This window comes from Balaenoptera borealis (assembly GCF_965194805.1).
Source record: "Balaenoptera borealis genome assembly, chromosome: 8".
Lineage (NCBI taxonomy): Eukaryota > Metazoa > Chordata > Mammalia > Artiodactyla > Balaenopteridae > Balaenoptera > Balaenoptera borealis.
In genome coordinates this window covers 36281855-36305343 of record NC_138865.1, presented here as the reverse complement: position 1 = coordinate 36305343, position 23489 = coordinate 36281855, and the positions used below count along the sequence as shown (strand labels likewise).

Here is a 23489-nt window from a genome sequence, read left to right as displayed (position 1 = left end):
CTTTATAGAAGCCCCTGGTTTCCAGGTTGCTAGCTCAGTATTTTGTTAGAGCATGTGCTTTAATCATTTACGCATTTCAGTGCTTAGATTGCAGTATTAAATTTCTTCATAAAGTGGATCTTCTCTCCTTGAAGTAAATTATTGGGAAATTTTTAACATGTTTTAAGAAAAATAGTTCAGCTTGATCTGGAGGCAGGAAAAAGAAAAAGGCCAGGCAGCTAGCTGCTCATGTAGGTTACTCAGAGAAAAAGTTGATGTGAAGAGTTACTTAATTCCTTTTTGTATATCTTTAGAAAATTATTCACGCAAATTCAGCCATAGTCTACGTTCTGTTCTTAACTTTCCCCCCACTTAATAATATTTCTCTCCATCTCAGCATATTACAGAAACAGTTAACATCTCATTCTTTTTAATAGCTGTGTAATATTCTGTTGTGTGATGGTTATATACCATAGCCACGATTTTGACACACAGATTTTGACTGACAGTTTTCACAGTAAAGGTATATTCATATGGTGGACTTTTGGAGGTCATAAATTAGTTGGTATGCAACCAGAATTTTGAATTAGAAAATATCACTTTATAACTTAGGAACTCAGATTCATAAAATGTACACTCTTAAGATAAATAAATCAATTATTAAATACAATATTAACTTAGATAAGAGCATTAATTCTAAAGAAAGGAAAAGAAGCAGATTTCTATTAAAAGAAAAAACAAACCAAAAACCTGTGAATACGAGAAGAGTTAGACGTATTCTCTGAGCCTTTCAAGTGTTCCAGATTCTTTAGAAAGCCTTAAACAAGCCCTGTGTGGATCATGAGTGTTGTCCTGGCAGGGTGAATGGACTGAATCACTTAGGAATTTATAGTTTCTTCTTCATGAGCCATGTTTTTCTTGAGAAGCATAAAATTCAGATCAGGAATGGTCTCCCTTTGGCCCCTTTGGTTATTGGTCTGGCAAGTTCCTGAATAGGGAAGGCAGACTCAAAGATACCAAGAATCTCTTATAAAATACTTGGGAATTTTCAATTTGAGTGTTTACAAAGATTTATTTTCAAACTGTGTTATAACATAAACCATAAGTGTACACATGATTATAAGAGTTGACAGGAGGACTTCATTTAATGTAGTTTAAATAATATGCTTTGTATCAAATTGCATATAGTTTGGGTAATATTTTTTACAAAAGTTAGGGAAGTGTTAGCACATGAAAATTTGACCCTTATAATCTGACATGAGTGAGATATGAGAATGATTTATGCCAATGAATTATTTCAGGTACTCTTTGCTAATGATGGTGTCTGTTTTGGTCACTGTGGTGTCACTTTTGGAAGCACCACAGCCAAACTATGGCTCAAAAGTTTGGTAGTCTTTTTCAACTGTAGCTGTTAGAATTCTTTTCCCCAAAATATAGTAAATATGCTTTTTTTCTGTGTGAACTGAATTATATAAATATTTGCTTCTGCTTGAATTTTCCTAAAATTTGTCTATAGACATACTCCCTAAAGATGTTTGATAATCAGAAATACTGATTATGCTGGATCTATTCATTGATTTCTTTATTTTGAAGAAAATTATTTTCACTTTTAATTTTATTTAGTGACTTTCATTGGTTGGCAAATCAAATTTATGTCCCCAAAATAATATGAACCAGAGACTTTAATTCTTAAATTCGTCAATTCTTTAAAATGTATTGTTTTTCTTCAACATGGAAAAGATGGTTTTTCTTTTGTAAGTTTTGTTTCTAGAAGCAGTTCAGAACAATTGTGTTTTTCTTCTATATAAGTTACTATTTTAGACTAAAACCATTTTAATTATATCACGATATCCTTGTTGACAACAGCTCTTGGCCAGACACTCTCCTATGTATATATTATCAAATAGTCCATTTTTGTCACTTAACAATGTTTGTCATTAAGAAAGTGACAGATGAAAGATCCTATACAAACAATGAAGTGAGAACCATGGTCCTGGCCAGTGTTTGGAGTAGGCAAAGTCAACTTCACCAGAGTTCTGATACTCTTCGGGGCACCTGAGGGTGCGTAGTGTGGTGGATGTGTTTTCTGGGAAGAGTAGAAAGGAATTTGTTAGACTTTGGGGGAAATCTTATTAAAAAGACCTTTTATATCTGTAGGATTACCTTTTTAATCCAACGGGCAAAGGAGAACTGCTGTCTCTTTTGTGCCTCTATGCCAGAATACATGTGACTTTCAAAGGTCAGCCTCCCCAATTCTGGTTTGGACCCTGCGTGTGTTGAATTTAAGCCAGTGTACAGGAGAACTTGAGATTTTTCCTCCCTCCCCCATTTTTTCTGTTTTTGTTCAGTGTAAACAGTTCCTGCCGTAGTAACACAGACAAATATAGCAGAGAATGCTTTTCTGGAAGAAGAATGCTCCCTAAGCATTTTTTAACCATTTTTGGGAAGAATTGATCTTTCTGTGTATTTCAGGCAGACCGAAAGAGAGGGAGGCCATTGCTGTAAATTGAAGTGACATCATATGTATTTTGCCCCCATTGATCTGCATTTAGTCTCCAGCCAGGATAAAAGGAAATGGCATCAGGGAGGAAGCATGCTTCATTTAGGCACAGATCCCAGAGTGATAGTGGGGTAATAATAGAACTCACGCCACTGTCCGTCGGTGGCTGCATTAGTCCTAGGCTCATTCCCCGTCTGGGAGTCTGAGACTTCCTTCGTGTGTGGCTGCAGCGTGCCAGCTGGCCTGTGAGGGGAGGTGCCCTCCTTTGCTTTTGGAGGGGTGCAGGCAGTGGACGTGGATGTTCGCGGGCCCCGGGTTCCCTGTGTTGGTCCTGCCTGTGGAAGGTCAGTAGTGAGATGCGTACGGGGCACTTTCTGATCTAGGAGCCTAGCTGGCCCTTTCGGAGTCCTGCTTATAGAAGAAGTGGTGGAGGACCTCAGTTGTGTGGTTGGTCTTCAGGGAGCCAGGAGTGAGTGATGCCCCCGTGACAGTAGAAGGAGGTTTCTAGGCTTCTGGAAGAGTCAAGGTTCATTTTCTTTGTGCTACTTGTAGACTAGGAGGGTGCGTTTGGAAAATCCATATTTTCTTTCCAAGAGCCTGTATAAGAACTCTTCAGAACTGTTCAAACTTGTGAAGCTTGCCTCAACCCTTAGGCTGACTGGGAAAAATTACGAGGTAGACTTTTTTTCTCTTTGTGCATTTCTGGGTAATTAGCAGCCATGGAATCCTCCACGTTTAGAGCAAGAACACAGACTTCCAGAATTCTTAACAAATCTCAATGTATTGACCTCCTTTGGTGTTTCATTTTTTGTGTTCGAGTAAGTTTTCCAGTGTTGTGAAGTTCTCTATTTCAAGTGCCCAAGTGACTTTGGCACCCCACTCTTATTTTGTCTAAGTTTCTGAGGCAGATGCATCTTAAAAATACCGAGCTGGTTTCCATATGGAAAAAATAATAACCTCATCGTGAGTTCCTAGTTTGTGCAAAGGAAAGAACTTGCTCTTCCTATCACTGTTGAACTGTGGGTGTGAGCACTACTAGACCCTCAGAAATAAAAGCAGGTTCTTTTTCTAATGTTGGAAGGAGCTGCTTTCTCAGGAGATAATGCTCTGAAGCATGTGCTTTATTTTTCTTAATCACTCCATGCTGTGACTAAAGCCGTGTCTGTCTCCACCCCACCGCCCCATACTGCTGTATTAAATACAGTGGGCCTAGAAGTCATGTGAAATTTAATTTGATTTCTACATGGGTGGGAGTGGAGTGACCCACAGAGCATTTCCCAATGCCCCTGTGCTTGCTGCCAGGGCGGTGGCACCCGGCACTGTGTCTGAACACTTTTGCTGGTGTATGATGTCTCTCAGTTGCTTTGTGAACATTTTGGTTTATTACTTAGTATTTCTTTTTCATTATAGGGTGGCTTTATAGGGAGTAAGTGTTTATTTTACAAAGAGAAATATGCTGTATTAAAGCAAGCTTCTTACCACAGTTTTGCTTCAGTGTTCTCTTTTTCAAGGTCTGTAATCTCATGTAAAAATTATGTAATGTTTACTTCCTCATTTGTGAGTGAGAGATACTGAATTTTATTGTCTGTGTACTAAAATAGCATTTGATCACCGATTTGAAGTACAAGCCCCCCGCCCCCCACGCCCATCCCCACCGAACTGGAAGAATTACAGTTGAAAGCCAGATGGCTACAGGTTGTTTTACTATGGAGAGTCATTTACACAAGTCCATTCTGAAGTCCTCTCAGCATCATGGAGGAATGTTCTCAGCCTCTGTGCTGGTTCTTGGTGCCCCTGCCCACCTCTGAGCAAGCCAGTTCTTGAAGCCAGCCACCAGGCACCTTAGTGAAGGAGGAGGGAGAGCTGGTGGGGTGTGTGCATGCTTGTTCTTTGCCTTTCTCCAATTGAAGTAAATTAAACTTAACAAAGAACCGCAAAGGCTTGACTCCCTCCCTTCCAGCTCGGCTGCCCATCTTAAGTCAGGGGGCTTGGCTTTAGATATTTTTCCATTGCATAAAATGAGGAGAGGACAAAAACTTTCAGTGATCCTTCTGGTTCTGTTTCTCTGTGCAGGTGTGTATGAACTTTTTGCTTAGAAGAAAACTGCGAGAGATACAAAAGTGTGAATCCAGATATTTTGATAGGTTCCCATGTTAGTAATTCTCTGACTTTAAACAGGAGTTTATTGGTCAGACCCAGCTGGGGTAAGTTGAGGACCAAGCTAGTCGTCTTACTCAGGGTTTCTTTCCTCCCTGGGTCTCTCTAGTTTAAACCAAATCCTAAGCTTGGGTTCTAACAATAGGCCTCTTTGTAAGCGCAGGCACGTGAGAGGGAGATGCTCTTCTTTCTACTCTTCCCTTCTCTGCAGTTCTGCAAATTGGCCGGGCTTGTTCTGCTGCACTTAGTTAGAGAATAAGGCCGCCACCCGCAGCCCATGGGTGTTCTGTGCTGTATCAGGCTGGGCCCTTCCCCAGAAGCGGTCTTCTTGAGTAGCTGTTGCTGCCCTGGATTGGCTGCCTGTAGAAGCACTGCTGACCAGTTTTGAGCATGCCCATGGGGATGCAGGACTGGCTAGCCATTCTGACCCAATCTGGGACCCTCCCCTCCCCTCCCCTGCCCCTGTACAGACAGATGGGCTGCTGCTGGACGGGCACCTAGGCCGGCCAGGCCGCCACAGGGTGGGGGCCACGTGGGAGCACACTTTGGAAAGGGATGTAGTGGGGCAGGTGGGGAGAGACCATTTTGGGGAGAAAGGGTAGACTCCATGAGAAGGGTTCAAATGCAAGAGGGCAATCAGGGAGAGTGGCCTTAGGGGAGAATGAGGGGCACACTCAGGGCTGGGGCTGAAGGCTTAGCCTCCACCAGAGAAGGGGCCCCTCTTGGAACATAGGGAAGGAAGATCCAGAGAGGGAGGCTGCAGGGTGAGATGGATGGGAAGGAGGGCAGGGGGAGCCTGGGTGCCAGGCCCAGCTGGGCCGAGCTGAGAAGATGGAACTACAATAAGAGGGGCCACAAGAAAGGCTGAGAACAAAGTGTCAGCTCTGCTGCCTGGTCAGGAATGCCAGAGGCTGGGTAAGACCCCTCCCTCTGCCGGCAGCCACGAGTGCCTGCCTGCCAAGTGCTCATGGTGCGGATGGTATACAAGGGCATGCGTGCTCCCCAGAAGCTGGTGGTTCTGAAGTTGGTCTGTTTTATAAAACAGCAAATTTCTTTTAATATCATAAATGTAGCCTCATGTGTCTAAAACTGTAGAAAATGGAAAAATGGCGTTTTTGTACTAGTATATAGTAATTTGATATCTTTAAAGCATCTTACAAACACAGTAGTTCTAATGGAAGGAAATTAAGTGTTCTCATATATAACCTCACAGGTCAGTGCTGAATCGTAGCCCTCTGGTTTTGCTGAAGCACCTTGTTTCTCCTGTCAGCCTGAGAGAGGATCCACAGCATGACTCTGTAGTGGATGGAGTGGTGTTATGAAATGAAAATACCCAAGAATCAAGTGTTGTGCATTTGTGTCTGTCTGTCTAGAGGGAAGTGGCGGTTTAATTAGACCTTAGAAAGGTGAGGTGAGAAAAGATAAGAAATGCTTTCTTTGTGGAATTACGTGGTGAATTTCATGCATGCGGTCTCCGCTGGGTTTTCCTGCAAGCGCATTTTGGAAGAGTGTGTGTCTGAATGGAGGGGGAGGCAAAGGTGCAGTGCACACTTGGGGGCTGAAAGGTAAAGAGAGGGGAGAAGCCAATAATTTTTGAAATTTCTTTTAGAGTAATAAAATGGGGATTAAAATCCAGGTGTTCTTATGAATATTCTGTTGCTCTAGTATTGACTTCCAGAACTGTAAATTTGGGTTAGTTGACAAGGATTGCCTGGGCATAATCAGGAATGGAGCAAAGCTAAATGTCGAGAATAGTGGAATTCATAGTAATTATTTTAAAACCTTCATTTTAGAATAAATACATTTTGGTTCCTACAAGATGTATCTTAAATTGATTTTTTTTCTTCTGTTAACAGTTTGTGTGCTGCTCCGTGCTAGAGGCTGATCTAGGCACTGTGGTACAAGAGTGAATAAGACAGATATTTTAAGTTCTTGGATTTCACAAGTATTGTTTGTTCACAGATTAGTTTGTGTTATTTTTGAACCATATAAAAACATCTTCCTCTCTTTGCCCTTAAGTGGTAATACCATTTTTACTTACCCTGTATGAAAACTCAGGGATCTGAGTGACCTTGTGTGGTTGTGTGTGTGTGTGTGTGTGTGTGTGTGTGTGTATACTCATACATACAACCTTCTTTTTAATGGAATAGTAAACTTAAAGTTTTTATAATGGAGGGATTGTGAAACATGGTTCTAGTTTCATTACATGCTCTTTATTTCTTGGTGTACATTTGCAAGACACATGCTAAAGAAGGAAATCTGAAAGTTGCTTATTTCTGTTAAACTTCCATGTGTTTACCTAAGATCAGAAGGTTTCTTGAGTATTTGTCTAGGCTAAATGACCTTTTTTGGCATATGCATGCTGTAGAGAAAAAGATCTAATAAAACCATGATAATGTTTTATTAAGATAAGCACAGTTTTTTATCATTCACAGTGTATGTGTACATTTAAGTCGTCATGTTGTACACCTTAAAAAAAATTCATGGTGTACAACCTAAAACAATAAACAGGGTAAACACAGTTTTGATCTGCTCTTAAATATAGAACTGACATGAAAAACCATGGAGAATAGGGCTTAATCAGGCCCCAGAATGCAGTGTCTTTGGGGATACAAGGTAAACCTTGAGGTTTTACCCTAGTAAAGTCTCCAGTCTTCCCATGTTTCAGACAGCTGCTGGGAGTCCCCAGGTTACCCTGGATTTGCTGTCTTTGGTCTAAACGTTTGGGTTTAATTTCTTGTAAGCTGAATGGCATTTTCACAGGCTGTTTGGTTTTGTCCTCAGCTTCTTCCAGACCAGCTGGTCTTGCTTCTGGAGCATCTCTTGGAGCAGAAGACTATGAATCCCCGAACTCTGCAAAGACTTGAGAGGACGTACCACCTCTCGGAGCAGGATGCAGAGGTAACCAGGAACACCCTCAGAATTTACACTGTTGGTGAAGAACGATGATCCCATTGCATCCCAAACTGTTGGAACTCTTTAAGCAGCATCCCATGCTGTGTCTTCCGAGTGAAAAGCAGCACTTTGAGCAAAGAGTAAACTGCTTCCCTGGTTGCACTTGCTCCAGCAGGGGACCTCTGATCCTGGTCATTACCAGGGTATTTTGAGGTCCTAAGTTTTTCCCTCTTTCATCTTAAATCATTAAGATGGACATAAGTCTCCTAAAGGAATGAGCAGGCGGGTGGAATGTTTTTAAATTATAAACTTGGGTGGGTCATCTTGTGCATGATGGTGGTGCCGTCCTGTTGCACATTAAGGAAACTTGGCTGAGATGTGCCAGAGCTTCTTGGTTGCATTCAGTTAGGACAGGAAAGGAGCCATGTGTAAAGGAGATGAAAACTAAATCTAACAGCCATGGTTTGAAAAGCAAGATTGGATGCTTGTGGGAAAGCAATATGATGGGGTCCTTAATATCTTTTAGCTTATTGTGAAGAATGCAATGTGAATCCTAAGATGAGTTCCAGGGTTTTTTAAATATATAAAATAATAAATTATTTAGTCATCTTAAGTAAAAAAGCACACAGTCTCTCTTATATAAAACTCCTTAAAGGCAAGTAGGTTTGATTTGTGTTCAGTTGAGAATAAATGAATCTTTTAAAACTGTACAGTCCAATATGGCAGCCGTTAGGCACATGTGGCTATTGAGCACTTGGTATGTGGCTGTTCTGAATTGAGGCGTGCTGTAAGTGTGAAATATGCATAGCAGATACTGGAGACATAGTATAAAAAGGGGAAGCAAAATGTCTCAATAATTTCTTCTTATTGATTACAGTGTCAAAATGATATTTGGGACATGGTGGGTTAAATAAAATATTATTAAAAATTAACTTCACAATTCTTAAAATGGAGTAAATCGAGAAAAGCCAGCTCATTATTAGATTTTAAAAGGTAAGATGGGCACTGTTATACATGTTAAAACCCTTATGTAAATTCAGGAGTTAATTGAAAAACTCCAGAGAAGACATGTGTAGCTTTTTACCCATCTCAGCATAGATCAGACGTGCAACTGTTGCTGTTTATTTCAGCTCTTATATTTTTGTTTATAGGAGTTTCCAAATGCCAGCTTGTTATTTTTAATTAGTGTTTAAAAGAGGTTTCTATTTATAAGCATGAGGTTATGCTTTAATCAGAGCTGAATACCACTGAAATGCCAGGCCCCAGTGACAGGCAGTGGGCAGACGAAGGCGGAGGATCAAAGCAGGTGCTGGGCACCTGTCACTCCTCCACTCCTTGCCAGAAGCTGGGAGGTGGTAGACCCTGGTCCCCCCACCCCGTTCCTGTTGGCATAAACATAAAGCACACTGTGTTCTTAACTTACAGCTCAACTTAGTTGTTATATGTAACTTCTTAAACCTTCGAGAAATATAAACAGGTTTTATTTTGATGCCCAAAGCCAGAGCAGTCTCTTCAGGCTTGGCTCTTTGGTTATGAGAGACTGGGGCCTGAGGGAGGCTTGACTGGCTGGAGTAACTAGCGTGGTCAGCGTTCATGCAGTTCACAAATACTCACTCTGCCAGTCACTAGGGCTGCAGCAGTGGCAGGGGTCACCCTCAGGAAGTTTGGATTCTTCTAGAAAGACAGCTCATAAGTAAATGAGCAGGATAGTTTCAGATAAGAGCTACAAAGGAGATTGCAGGTGAAAGTGAGCTAGGTGTCTCTAGATAGAGTTCAGGAAAGGCCACAAGAGAAAGTGACATTTGAGCCAGGACCTAAGGGCAAGAAGGAGTTGGCCATACAAAGCCAAGGGGCCAGGAGTGATTTCCATACAGAGGTGACAGCAAGTGCAAAGGTGTGAGCATGGCATGCGCGAGGATAGGGGTCAGCAAACTTTTTCTGTAAAGGAGCAGATTTTAATATTTCAGGCCATACGGTTTCTGTCACAACTAACCGTTCAACTTTGCTGTTGTAGCTGCCATAGGCAGTATGTAAACGAACAGACGTGCCTGTGTTTCAGTAAAGCTGTTTATGCACCCTGAAACTTGAATTTCATATAATTATCACATCTCAAGATGATTCTTTTTGTTGTTGTTCCTTTTAAAAACTCTTCTAAAACGTCCACACCGCTTCTAGTTGTGGGCTGATTTGGCCTGCCCCCTTCTGAGTTTGTTGACCCCTGCTCTGGGGCCTGCAGGGTTGAGGTCAGGGGTGGGTAGGGCCCAGATCAGGGCCTTAAGGCCCTGAGGCCTAACGTGCCACTGCCTTGCCCCCTTCCCAGGCCCTCTAAGGCCTTGGCACGTAGTCAGTTACACTGACAGCTTATCTCACTGTGAGGTTTCCTTGAAAGGTCACTCAGAACCAGAAAAGCAACGGGATTTTGGCCAACCAGGGTATGTTCTAGAAACTTTATTAGTTAAGTGTGATTTATTGTGACACTGATTAGCAGGAATTTCGTTGACTAACCATCTGCCTTTATTTTAAGTGACAGAACATTTCATGGGAGAAAGAATTGTTATTTGCTGGAAAAATGAGGATTCTGACTTTATTCTTGGTGCTTCTCCTTGACCAAACATATAAGGATAGTCCCTTTCAGTTAGTATCAGGGCTTTTAAATATGTAATAAATAGCAATCATTCAAAACATGGCTGAAGGTGTGCTGGAGAGTGGCAGGTTGTATGTGGAGCGTCCCTGTGGGAAATGGCTCTAGAGGTATTTTCCTGACAAGGAGCAATGTGAGTGAGTGTGCTGATAAGTCTTTGTTCAGGGTGCTGTCACAGGCCCTGGGACCATGGTGTTGGATTAGGTGTCTGTGCAGAAGGACTTCAGTCCCAGGACAGGGGGGGTCTCTAGCACAGCAGCAGGGAGTGCTCAGGACAGTGGTGGGGCGGGGGGCTACTTCCTCATATTTCCAGGAGGTAAAGAAAGGCTCCCCCTACTCTTCCTTGGACTAGCATTTCTCCTGAAAGCACAGATGTGAAGTCACTCTTTGAGAAGGTGAGCCTGCTATTTCCGTAGCTCGTTTAAGCTCCTAAATTGCCCAGCGCACTGCAGAACTCTCTTGTTGGCAGAGCAGCATGTTCTTGATGTACCAGAAGCCTCAACTGTGTAAGAAGCCCGTGCTGCCGTGAATCAGCTCCCTCTGTTCAGTAGTTGCTTTAGCTTCTCTGCTGTCGTGCTCACTTGTCCCTTCCCTCCCTCCTTCTGTGTGTGTGGGTGGGCTGGTGCTGTCTCACTGGGAAGTGTATTTTAATGATGCTCTTTGTGTAGCTCAATATTTGTATTAGTTGTGTTGCTTCTGTGTTTCCGGTTGTATTCACAAAATGTCCAATCTGTTGGTCAGGATTTCTGAGCATGGCGACCAGGCGGGTGATGTTCTTTGCCAGCTGTTTGCGTGTCAGGGGGACGCTGTTCCATGTTACGCGCCCCTTGTCCTCCGTGTGCCTGCATCACATGTGGTGTGAATGCACAAGTCTGCCCTGCAGGGAGGGACACCTTGTGTTCAGAATCTTAAAGGAAAAGTACATGAGGACAGATGTAATAAGCTGGGTACAGTAATGCATGTCATGTTAGGCCATTTTGTGCCTTGCCTGGCCACTCTTGTTGCCACCATGTGAAAAGTGGGGCTTTGGAGGAGGAACGTTTGTATTCCTTAGCCTGGAAAGTAACACTGACTACAGGAGTAGTTACCATCTTTTACCTCCTGAATCAAAGAAGCCTCTAGCCATATTGCTGGGCTGCTTTAACCAGGTCAGAAAATGAACTGAAAGGGAAACTTAGTTCATAGGAATACATTGTCTACAGTTTCCGAGCATTATTGGTTCCAACAAAGACCCAAAAGGTTTTAAAACATGTTAAACAACTGATTCTTCAAAAAAAAGGTATTTTCTGAGATCCTTTTTTTAAAATAATGAATTTCCAGCCCGCTTTACCAGGTCTCCTAAGCCTCAAAAATAGCTTTCCTATGTTAATGAAGAGAGGCTCCACTCAACTTGGCTCTGTGACCTTTTTTCCCCAAGAGCCCCACGACTGACCTTGAAGCAACTATTTCTACAGACTACAGTTGAACACTTCAAAACTGGGGCACCCCTCAGGTGAAATTTCAGAAAATTTGGAAGCAGCCACTCCCTGTCTCATCTGGCTCAGATGGGAGTGGTGGATGTTAGTCAAAATGGTCCCCACGGTACCGTGCTCTGCTCTGATGTTTCAGTTGGTAGGTTGAGCCAGAAATTCAGTTTTCTGGGAGAGGCCACTACCAGCACCAGGTCTCCCCCTCACTGTATTTGGGAAAGTACTGTTGGTTGAAAGGAAGAGGCCTCCTGGGTTAGGTTGGGGTGGGAAGGGGTGGGCACAGTGTCTCCATCTTGCCCTGGCTCCACGCCCCAGTCTTTGCTCAGGGGTACTGCCCTTCCAGGTCTCCATCCCCTCTAGACACCCAGGCCGTGCACCTGGTACTGGCAGAGGCATCAGCTTAGCAAAAAGCTGGACTTGGTCCCAGGTCCCCAAATGGCTGGTGGCCACTTAAAAGTTGCCCACCCTCCCGGGCCCCTTTCTCCTCGTCTACACAGCAGTACCGGGACTAGACTGCTGGCTATCAGCCTTTTTGACCGCAGCCAACTGGCAAAAACGGCTTTACGAAACTGTTTTTACTCTTATATTTGCTATTATTTCCTATTTTATTTTCTTTAAAAATGTGCATTGTGATGCAGCAAATTGATTTTGTGACCCACTAACGAGTCGCAGCCCACAGTTTGGAAAATGTGGAACAGGACGATCTCACAGTCCTCACCAGCTTCCTGCCTTCAGGCTTGTGGCCAACGTCCCTGAGCCTCTGTCTCCTCAGGATTAAAATGGAGCCATAAACCCCCTCTTCCTGGGATTGTTAACACCATGAGGAGAAGTTTTAGCATAATTTCTTGTCATATAAGATTCACAGTCTCTCGTTTGGTGTGAAATGGTCAAATTTTATTTAGCTCAAACAACCTTTGTATTGTCTCTTCAATCTGTCAGGACTGGCAGTGAGAAAGAGAGACAAGAAGTACAAGCTACCAACTGTTAGGAGCCCCTGAGCATCTGGTCACAGAGTTCTTAATCTGGGGTCTTGGCGGCTTTTTCGGTGGGGTGGGGTATAGGGTGGTTTGCCCTAAACCAAGGTTTCTCTACCTCAGCATTACAGATATTTTGGAGTGGATAATTCTCTGCTGTGGGGTGTCCTGTGCATTGGATGATGTATCACACCCCCCGTTTTTTTCCCTGCGATGCCAATAGCAGTTCCCTCCCTTCCCCACCCCACCCCTGTTTGGGCAATCAGAAGTGTCTCCAGACATTGCCAAATATCTTCTGGGGGATAAAGTCATCTTGGTTAAGAACCACTGCTCTAAAGCAGCAACCGACCACAAAAGGCAATTTTTTCATCTCATCTAATGAAGTGCCTGGTGGTTACAATACAGAGTGGAATAGCTAGAACATGGTTAACTACATTTGGGGGCCACCCTGAGCCGGCTGCATTCTCTCAGGGCTCCAAAGAGTGTAACCCTGGGGGAGGTGAAAACAAAAATGTTTCACATGGAAGAAAAAGAAGGAATTGCAAAATAAAGTAGTAGTAGCAAGTAAATCTAAGGAAACAGGTGAGTGAGTGAGGACAAATCTGTTTTACCACTAGTACCCAGAGAAAGCCATGCCAGCATCTGTCTGCATTCTGCTCTGAAAAGGACACTTTCAAGGTTGATTGCAAATGGAAGAACATCCAACCTTGCAGGCCTTTCCCTCACCACTGCCTTTCCTCTGGTGCAGGTGGAAGAGCCCTTGAAAACCATGTAAACTGGCCACCTCCCTTGGTGGGTTTTACATATGCAAGGAGGGGGTGGATTTTAATACTTGTCAGTAAGAGAACTCATTGTTTATTTGAAAAGAAAATACCACAGCATTTATTTGAAGTCCACAAGTGGAAGGCATGATTGCAGGCCCACAAAAGTCTGACAGCTCCGATGCTCATTTCTGAATTTCATTTGGGCCAAAAGCATAGTTTCTGTGAACTGAGAAGATTCCGTTATCAACCGACCTCTGGAGAGGCATACTGGAAGGGCAGAGAATAAAGGTTTAGTCAGGTTATCATATGTTTAAAATCTAAGACTGACCTGTAGCTGTGATTCTGCCCATTCCCTTTATGCTAGAACTCCTTCTGGTCATGATGCCTGTCGTCTTCTGCACAGTGTTCAGGGTCCGTTCCCTGCCGTCCGTTCAGGGGCTCAGCACTCTCCTTTTCTCCCCTGGCTGCTCTTCTGTAGTATTCTGGCTACAAAATAAAGAAAACATTTCTATTTTGTGCTCCTCACAGGAAGAGTTTAGAGGAGAGGTTAGATGTAACCTCAGTGGGCTCTGTTGCCACTTCAGGGTGCTCAACAGTTTATATTTAGTAAAGCGCAGTGTGCTGAACTTGGTGCCTCCTTCCCCTTTGGTACACCTCGATGCAGAATCTAAGTAGCACAAAGGCAGAAACCAGCCTTGCTGACATCAGGTCCTGTCATCACGGCGGTGTGTGAGGGCAGCCTGCCGGGCTGGCGCCACGGCCCCTGCAGGACCGCAGGGCTATGCAGGGTCACCAGGGCCCGAGCGTAGGAGCAGTGCCGGAGCGCCGGCCCCAGCCCCCTTGGTGGGCGCCTCTTCCTCCCCTCCTTCCCTTTTGGAGTCTGTCTTGGGGTCATGCATATCCCCAGGCTTCCCCAGGTCACTGCCCAGCAGTGTCAGGAGGCACCATTGTGGAACAGTGCGCCAGGAGGCAGGTTTTCAGATTGAACATAAAAAGGAGACTGTTGGGGCTTCCCTGGTGGCGCAGTGGTTAAGAATCCGCCTGCTGGTGCAGGGGACACAGGTTCGAGCCCTGGTCCTGGAAGATCCCACATGCTGTGGAGCAGCTAAGCCCGTGTGCCACAACTACTGAGCCTGCGCTCTAGAGCCCGTGAGCCACAACTACTGAAGCCCGCTTGCCACAACTACTGAAGCCTGCACGCCTAGAGCCCGTGCTCCGCAACAAGAGAAGTCACCGCAATGAGAAGCCCGTGCACCGCCACAAAGAGTAGCCCCCACTCGCCTCAACTAGAGAAAGTCCTCGTGCAGCAACAAAGACCCAACGCAGACAAAAAAAAAAGGAGACCGTTGTGGAGGGTTGGAACGGTGTGGTGCAATTAGCAAAGTGGTTTTCCAGGGTAAAATACAAGGAGCCAGATGGAATGAGAGCTTTCAGAAAGGCAGGTTGACACCTGCCACATCCAACATTGGGCCGTTTTGTCACAGTTTCTTCCCAGGGACAAGGGGTCTGGCTTCTTGGCTCCTTGACATGGTCAAGCTCAGGTTGCAAATCAGAGGGTCAAACATTGATGGATCTGAACTTTAGGATGTGACCTATAAGTAGTGTGACTTAATATCCATTTTTTAAAAAGCTAAAACAGTGCTGGTGAGGAACGCAGCTGTCATTTTGACACAGCATTGTAATTTGTAGAGTTTGGAAAGCTGGGCCAGGGTATGGACTGATAAAAGGGATTGGGATGATTTTCTTTGGTTGCTTAGACATATTGGGATTTTTAAAACATGTGCCTTTTATAATGTGGGATAAAAAGCTCTTATATAATTCTTTAGTTATACTTGTGTATTTTTTTCTTTGTTGTATTTGGTTTATGAAACATTCACTGCTTTAGAACATTTCTTCAAAGTCAGGAAGATATCTCTAGATATTTCTTCCTTGGAGTTTTCTTTCTTTGTTATTCAGTTCAGTGCCCCTAGAATTTTTCTGTGGAAACCTTGTAACAAAAAAGTCTCCATTGCTTTATACAGTGATACAAGGATTTTTGAAAACTGATCTAAAATGACAAAGGACTTTGTTTTTTCCTTTGTTTTTTTTGTTTGTTTGTTTTTAGATGAGTATTCCTCTCTTGTTCCTGAGGCCAGGGCCTGCGTGCGTTTTATTTACCTTGAATTGTTACAGGACATTGTGGCTGATCAGATGTTTGTTTAAAGAAAAATGAGCCACTCCTGGCATAATCTGCCTAATTTTTCTAAAAAGACCTTTTAAGTAAACAATTATAATCAGTCAAAACATTTAGAATTTATCTGTTAAATAAAAGAGGGAAAGAGCATTTAATGGCGGGCTTTTAGCTACAGGTTCAGCCAGACTTTATTAGAAAAGTCCCTGGTTGCTTATTCTTTGCCATTCTTTCTTCCACTGTACTTAGCAGCACGTCCTACTGTATAGATATTTGGAGATTTAAGGGGCATTATCACCTCTTGCCATCTGTGTATGCCCCCCCCCCCGCAAGTCTGTACAGATTTTCTCAGACAGATGTGGAGATGTACACATTTTTGGGGTTATAAATAACATTGCCCTGACGCGCTTCTTTTGATAGTGCCCCAAACCCATCTACATCTCCTATTCCTTTTGTCTTTAATGTTGTTGTGAGTCAAATCAACATGTGGGGTTTTATTGGTGTTTCTGGGTTCTTTATACCTCCATCAATAGTTTATATATTTTTGTATTAGAGTTCTGTACTGAAATCCACACCCCAAAAAAGCACACAGTTGTCTGTGAGCCAGTGCCATTTTCTTTCACAATTATAGAGTCATATACCCATGTGAAGTTTGCCTTCAGTGCCCTAAAATAGAGGGCTCACTTTTGCCAAAATATCTTTCCAGATTGCTCTTCTTCCCTCTGGTGCCTTTCCGGTGCACCCTCCTGTGCTCTCTAGTTCCATGGTACACCAGGATTTGAGAGTTCGCTCTCTCTGGCCTTCAGGCTGTGGAAGCTTCAGGCTGTAGATAAAATGAGCTAGTCCTATAGTCTGTGGGAGCCTCCCACAGCGTCAGCGGCCTAAGTATGGTCCCTGAACCTGCCCTTTAGGGAGGAGGTGGTGCTCCATAGACCCCACGGGATTCCCTGGCAGCTTATGCCTCTTACGGGCGAATGTTTGTGCTGGTGCCTGATAGCCAAGAGGAAACAATTGTACTGAATTCAAATCGTTTTAAAAAATGAAAGGACCCCCGTTTATGTGCAAGTGATGGTATTTTGTATGTTTGTCAGGGTATGACATTTAAAGATCAGCAGACTTTATGGGGTGGCACTAAAAATGATTTTTAAAGCTACTTGGTCTACATGTTGCTTTGCTGCAGCTTTGAACCACGTGGAATTGTGTTCCACAGACCAACTGATCGTGCCCCTCTGTGGGTAGGAGCAGATGACCACGCTGAGCGTGGAGATCTACAGGCACTGGGGAGAGCAGCCAGCCAGCAGCAGCAGCCCAGAGCAGGCTTGTCCCCCCGGCTCCGCTGTCAGGACAGCAGGCAGTCTCCTCAGGAACTGACTGCGTACAGTAGTACCATTTCCTGAAATCGCCTCCCCCAGCTTGACTCTAGGGTTGTTTTTAATAGCAACGTTTTTTGAGAAATAATTCATATACCATACACAATTCACCCATTTCGAAGTGCACAACAGTAGTTTTTAGTACGTATTCACAGAGCTGTGTAACCATCACCACAGTCAATTGTAGAATGTGTTCATCATCCGATCCCAAAGAAACCCTGTACCATTTAGTTGTCATTCCCATCTCCCCCCGCACTCCAGTCCTTGGCAACCAGACTAATCTTTCTGTGTCTACAGATTTGCTTACTCTGGACTTTCATGTAAATGGGATCACATACCTTTTGTGAATGGCTTCTTTTCACTCAGCACACTGTCTTCAGGAATCATCCATGTTTTGCACGTATCAATACTTCTTTGCTTTTTATTCCAAATACTTTTGATGGTATAGGTAAAACCCGTTTTGTTTAACTGTTCATCAGGTGATAGACATTTGGATTTTGTGGCTGTTATGTGTAATGCTGCTATGAACATTTGGGTGCAGTGTTTTGTGTGGACGTAAATTTTCACTTCTTTTGGGACTTAACCTAAGGAGTAGAATTGGCTGGCTTATGTGGTTAGTTTGTTTAACTTTATAAGGAACTGCCAGACTGTTTTCCAGAGCACCATTTTACATCTTTACCAGCAGTGTATGGGGGTTCCAGTGTTTCTTCATCCTTGTCATTATTTATTATTGTCTGTCTTTCATTTTAGCCATCCTACTGGGTGTGAAGACCTATCTCATTGTGGGTTTTTTTGTTTTTTGTTTAACATCTTTATTGGAGTATAATTGCTTTACAATGTTGTGTTCGTTTCTGCTGTATAACAAAGTGAATCAGCTATATGTATAAATGTATCCCCATATCCCCTCCCTTTTGCATCTCCCTCCCACCTTCCCTATCCCACCGCCCTAGGTGGTCACAAAGCACCGAGCTGATCTCCCTGTGCTATGCAGCTGCTTCCCACTAGCTATCTGTTTTACATTTGGTAGTGTATATATGTCCATGCCACTCTCTCACTTTGTCCCAGCTTACCCTTCCCCCTCCCCATGTCCTCAAGTCCATTCTCTACGTCTGCGTCTTTATTCCTGTCCTGCCCCGAGGTTCATCAGAACGTTTTTTTTTTTTTTTTTTTTTTTTAGATTCCATATATATGTATTAGCATAAGGTACCTGTTTTCTTCTTTCTAACTGACTTCACTGTGTATAACAGACTTTATCTAGGTCCATCCACCTCACTACAAATAACTCAATTTCGTTTCTTTTTATGGCTGAGAAATATTCCATTGTATATATGTGCCACATTCATCTGTCGATGGACACTTAGGTTGCTTCCATGTCCTGGCTATTGCAAATAGTGCTGCAGTGAACACTGTGGTACACGTCTCTTTGAATTATGGTGTTCTAAGGGTATATGCCCAGTAGTGGGATTGCTGGGTCATATGGTAGTTCTATTTTTAGTTTTTTAAGGAGCCTCCACACTGTTCTCCATAGTGGCTGTATCAATTTACATTCCCACCAATAGTGCAGGAGGGTTCCCTTTTCTCCACACCCTCTCCAGCATTTATTGTTTGTAGAGTTTTTGATGATGGCCATTCTCACCGGTGTGAGGTGATACCTCATTGTAGTTTTGATTTTCATTTCTCTAATGGTTAGTGATGTTGAGCATCCTTTCATGTGTTTGTTGGCCATCTGTATATCTTCTTGGGATAAATGTCTATTTAGGTCTTCTGCCCATTTTTGGATTGGGTTGTTTGTTTTTTTGATATTGAGCTGTGTGAGCTGCTTGTATATTTTGGAGATTAATCCTTTGTCAGTTGCTTCATTTGCAGATATTTTCTCCCATTCTGAGGGTTGTCTTTTCATCTTGCTTATGGTTTCCTTTGCTGTGCAAAAGCTTTTAAGTTTCATTAGGTCCCATTTGTTTGTTTTTGTTTTTATTTCCATTTCTCTAGGAGGTGGGTCAAAAAGGATCTTGCTGTGATTTATGTCATAGAGTGTTCTGCCTATGTTTTCCTCTAAGAGTTTTAGAGTGTCTGGCCTTACATTTAGGTCTTTAATCCATTTTGAGTTTATTTTTGTGTATGGTGTTAGGGAGTGTTCTAATTTCATTCTTTTACATGTAGCTGTCCAGTTTTCCCAGCACCACTTATTGAAGAGGCTTCCTTTTCTCCATTATATATTCTTGCCTCCTTTATCAAAGATAAGGTGATCATATGTGCATGGGTTTATCTCTGGGCTTTCTATCCTGTTCCATTGATCTATATTTCTGTTTTTGTGACTGTACCATACTGTCTTGATTACTGTAGCTTTGTAGTATAGTCTGAAGTCAGGGAGCCTGATTTCTCCAGCTCTGTTTTTCTTTTTTCAGGATTGCTTTGGCTATTCTGGGTCTTTTGTGTTTCCATACAAATTGTGAAATTTTTTGTTCTAGTTGTGTGAAAAATAACCATGGGTAGTTTCATAGGGATTGCATTGAATCCATAGATTGGGTAGTAGAGTCATTTTCACAGTGTTGATTCTTCCAGTCTAAGAACGTGGTATATATCTCTCCATCTGTTTGTATCATCTTTAATTTCTTTCATCAGTGTTTTATAGTTTCCTTTATACAGATCTTTTGTCTCCTTAGGTAGGTTTATTCCAAGGTATTTTATTCTTTGTATTGCAGTGGTAAATGGGAGTGTTTCCTTAATTTCTCTTTCAGATTTTTCTTCATTAGTGTATAGGAATACCAGAGATTTCTGTGCATTAATTTTGTATCCTGCTACTTTACCAAATTAATTGATTAGCTCTACTAGTTTTCTGGTAGCATCTTTAGGATTCTCTATGTATAGTATCATGTCATCTGCAAACAGTGACAGTTTTACTTCTTCTTTTCCGATTTGGATTCCTTTTATTTCTTTTTCTTCTCTGATTGCCATGGCTAAAACTTCCAAAACTATGTTGAATAATAGTGGTGAGAGTGGGCACCCTTGTCTTGTTCCTGATCTTAGAGGAAATGGTTTCAGTTTTTCACCATTGAGGACGATGTGGGCTGTGGGTTTGTCACATATGGCCTTTATTATGTTGAGGAAAGTTCCCTCTGTGCCTACTTTCTGGAGGGTTTTTATCATAAATGGGTGTTGATATTTGTCAAAAACTTTTTCTGCATCTGTTGAGATGATCATATGGTTTTTCTCCTTCAATCTGTTAATATCGTTTATCACATTGATTGATTTGCATATATTGAAGAATCCTAGCATTCCTGGGATAAACCACACTTGATCATAGTGTATGAGCCTTTTAATGTGCTGTTGGATTCTGTTTGCTAGTATTTGTTGAGGATTTTTGCATCTATGTTCTTCAGTGATATTGGCCTATAGCTTACTTTTTTTTATGACATCTTCGTCTGGTTTTGGTATCAGGTTGATGGTGGCCTCGTAGAATGAGTTTGGGAGTGTTCCTCACTCTGCTATATTTTGGAAGAGTTTGAGAAGGATAGGTGCTAGCTCTTCTCTAAATGTTTGATAGAATTTGCCTGTGAAGCCATCTGGTCCTGGGCTTTTGTTTGTTGGAAGATTTTTAATTTCAGTGCTTGTGATTGGTCTGTTCATATTTTCTGTTTCTTCCTGGTTCAGTCTCGGAAGGTTGTGGTTTTCTAAGAATGTGTGCATTCCTTCCAGGTTGTGCATTTTATTGGCGTAGAGTTGCTTGCAGTAATCTCTCATGATCCTTTGTGTTTCTGCAGTGTCAGTTGCTACTTCTCCTTTTTCATTTCTAATTCTGTTGATTTGAGTCTTCTCCCTTTTTTTCTTGATGAGTCTGGCTAATGGTTTATCGATTTTGTTTATCTTCTCAAAGAAGCAGCTTTTAGTTTTATTGATCTTTGCTATCATTTCCTTCATTTCTTTTTCATTTATTTCTGATCTGATCTTTACGATTTCTTTCCTTCTGCTAACTTTGGGGGGTTATTTTGTTCTTCTTTCTCTAACTGCTTTAGGTGTAAGGTTAGGTTGTCTACTTGAGGTTTTTCTTGTTTCTTGAGGTAGGATTGTGTTGCTATAAACTTCCCTCTTAGAACAGCTTTTGCTGCATCCCATAGGTTTTGGGTCATCGTGTTTTCATTGTCATTTGTTCCTAGGTATTTTTTGATTTCCTCTTTGATTTCTTCAGTGATCTCTTGGTTATTTAGTAGCGTATTGTTTAGCCTCCATGCGTTTGTATTTTTTACAGTATTTTTCCTGTAATTGATACCTAGTGTCATAGCGTTGTGGTCAGAAAAGATACTTGATACGATTTCAGTTTTCTTAAATTTACCAAGGCTTGATTTGTGACCCAAGATATGATCTGTCCTGGAGAATAGGATAGATCTATCCTGGAGAATCCTCATGAGCACTTGAGAAGAAAGTGTATTCTGTTGTTTTTGGATGGAATGTCCTGTAAATATCAATTAAGTCCATCTTGTCTAATGTATCATTTAAAGCTTGTGTTTCCTTATTTATTTTCATTTTGGATGATCTGTCCATTGGTGAAAGTGGGGTGTTAAAGTCCCCTACTATGATTGTGTTACTGTCAATTTCCTCTTTTATGGCTGTTATCGTTTGCCTTATGTATTGTGATGCTTGTTTGTTGGGTGCATAAACATTTACAAGTGTTATGTCCTCTTCTTGGTTTGATCCTTTGATCGTTATGTGGTGTCCTTCTTTGTCTCTTGTAATAGTCTTTAAAGTCTATTTTGTCTGATATGAGAATTGCTACTCCAGCTTTCTTTTGATTTCCATTTGCATGGAATATCTTTTTCCATCCCCTCACTTTCAGTCTGTGTGTGTCCCTAGGTCTGAAGTGGGTCTCTTGGAGACAGCATATATATGGGTCTTGTTTTTGTATCCATTCAGCCAGTCTGTCTTTTGGTTGGACACAAGACCAAATGGTAATCCATTTACATTTAAGGTAATTATTGATATGTATGTTCGTATTACCATTTTCTTAATTGTTTTGGGTTTGTTTTTGCAGGTCTTTTCCTTCTCTTGTGTTTCCTGCCTAGAGAAGTTCCTTTAGCATTTGTTGTAAAGCTTGTTTGGTGGTGCTGAATTCTCTTAACTTTTGTTTTGTCTGTAAAGGTTTTAATTTCTCCATCGAATCTGAATGAGATCCTTGCTGGGTAGAGTAATCTTGGTTGTAGGTTTTTCCCTTCCATCACTTTAAATATGTCCTGCTGCTGCCTTCTGGCTTGCAGAGTTTCTGCTGAAAGATCAGCTGTTAACCGGTTATTATGAGGATTCCTTTGTATGTTATTTGTTGCTTTTCCCTTGCCGGTTTTAATACGTTTTCTTTGTATTTAAGTTTTGATCGTTTCATTACTATGTGTCTTGGCGTGTTTCTCCTTGGATTTATCCTGCGTGGGACTCTCTGCACTTCCTGGACTTGATTGACTGTTTCCTTTCCCATGTTAGGGAAATTTTCAACTATAATCTCTTCAAGTATTTTCTCAGAGTCTTTCTTTTTCTCTTCTTCTTCTGGGCCCCCTATAATTCAAAAGTTGGTGCGTTTAATGTTGTCCCAGAGGTCTCTGAGACTGTCCTCAATTCTTTTCATTTTTTTTTCTTTTTTCTGCTCTGCAGTAGTTATTTCCACTTTTTTATCTTCCAGATCACTTATCTGTTCTTCTGCCTCAGTTATTCTGCTACTGATTCCTTCTAGAGAATTTTTAATTTCACTTATTGTATTGTTCATTATTGTTTGCTCTTTAGTTTTTCTAGGTCCTTGTTAAACGTTTCTTGTATTTTCTCCATTCTACTTCCAAGGTTTTGGATATCTTTACTATTATTACTCTGAATTCTTTTTCAGGTAGACTGCCTATTTCCTCTTCATTTGTTTGGTCTGGTGGGTTTTTACCTTGCTCCTTCATCTGCTGCACATTTCTCTGTCTTCTCATTTTGCTTAACTTACTGTGCTTGGGGTCTCCTTTTCGCAGGCTGCAGGTTCGTAGTTCCCGTTGCTTTTGGTGTCTGCCCTCAGTGGTTAAGGTTGTTTCAGTGGCTTATGTAGGCTTCCTGGTTGAGGGGACTGGTGCCTGTGTTCTGGAGGGTGGGGCTGGATCTTGTCTTTCTGGTGGGCTGGGCTGCATCTGGTGGTGTGTTTTGGGGTGTCTGTGAACTTGGTATGATTTTAGGCAGCCTCTCTGCTAATGGAGGGGTTGTGTTGCTGTCTTGCTAGTTCTTTGACATGGGGCATCCAGCACTGGAGCTTGCTGACCATTGGGTGGAGCTGGGTCTTAGCGTTGATCATAACTTCCCAACCTCCAGAATTTTTGTTCAGCCCGTTCATCCATGCGTTTACTTCTGTCGGCAGTACTGGAAATGCACAGGAATTACAAGAAAATCCGAATTGTTTTCTGGAAAACTGGAGGTAAGATGACTCGGGAGTGACAAGACACAAAGTACAGTGGGTGGTGGTGAAAGAAAGCCAGGGTAGGAGGTGGCTGAAGCGTGGAGCAGTGCCCTAGGGGAGTGGCAACTTCCTACAGGGACCCCTGCCTCTAGAGCATCCTCTCCCAG

At 42.3% G+C, this 23489-nt stretch overlaps 1 protein-coding gene across 1 annotated transcript in view; it reads left to right on the top strand.

The window, feature by feature from the left end:
- AOPEP (aminopeptidase O (putative)) overlaps positions 1–23489 on the top strand; it is a 372310-nt gene that overhangs the window by 332381 nt on the left and 16440 nt on the right. Inside the window, 1 exon segment of the mRNA XM_082401307.1 lies at positions 7421–7537. Coding sequence (XP_082257433.1) covers positions 7421–7537 — 117 coding nt within the window.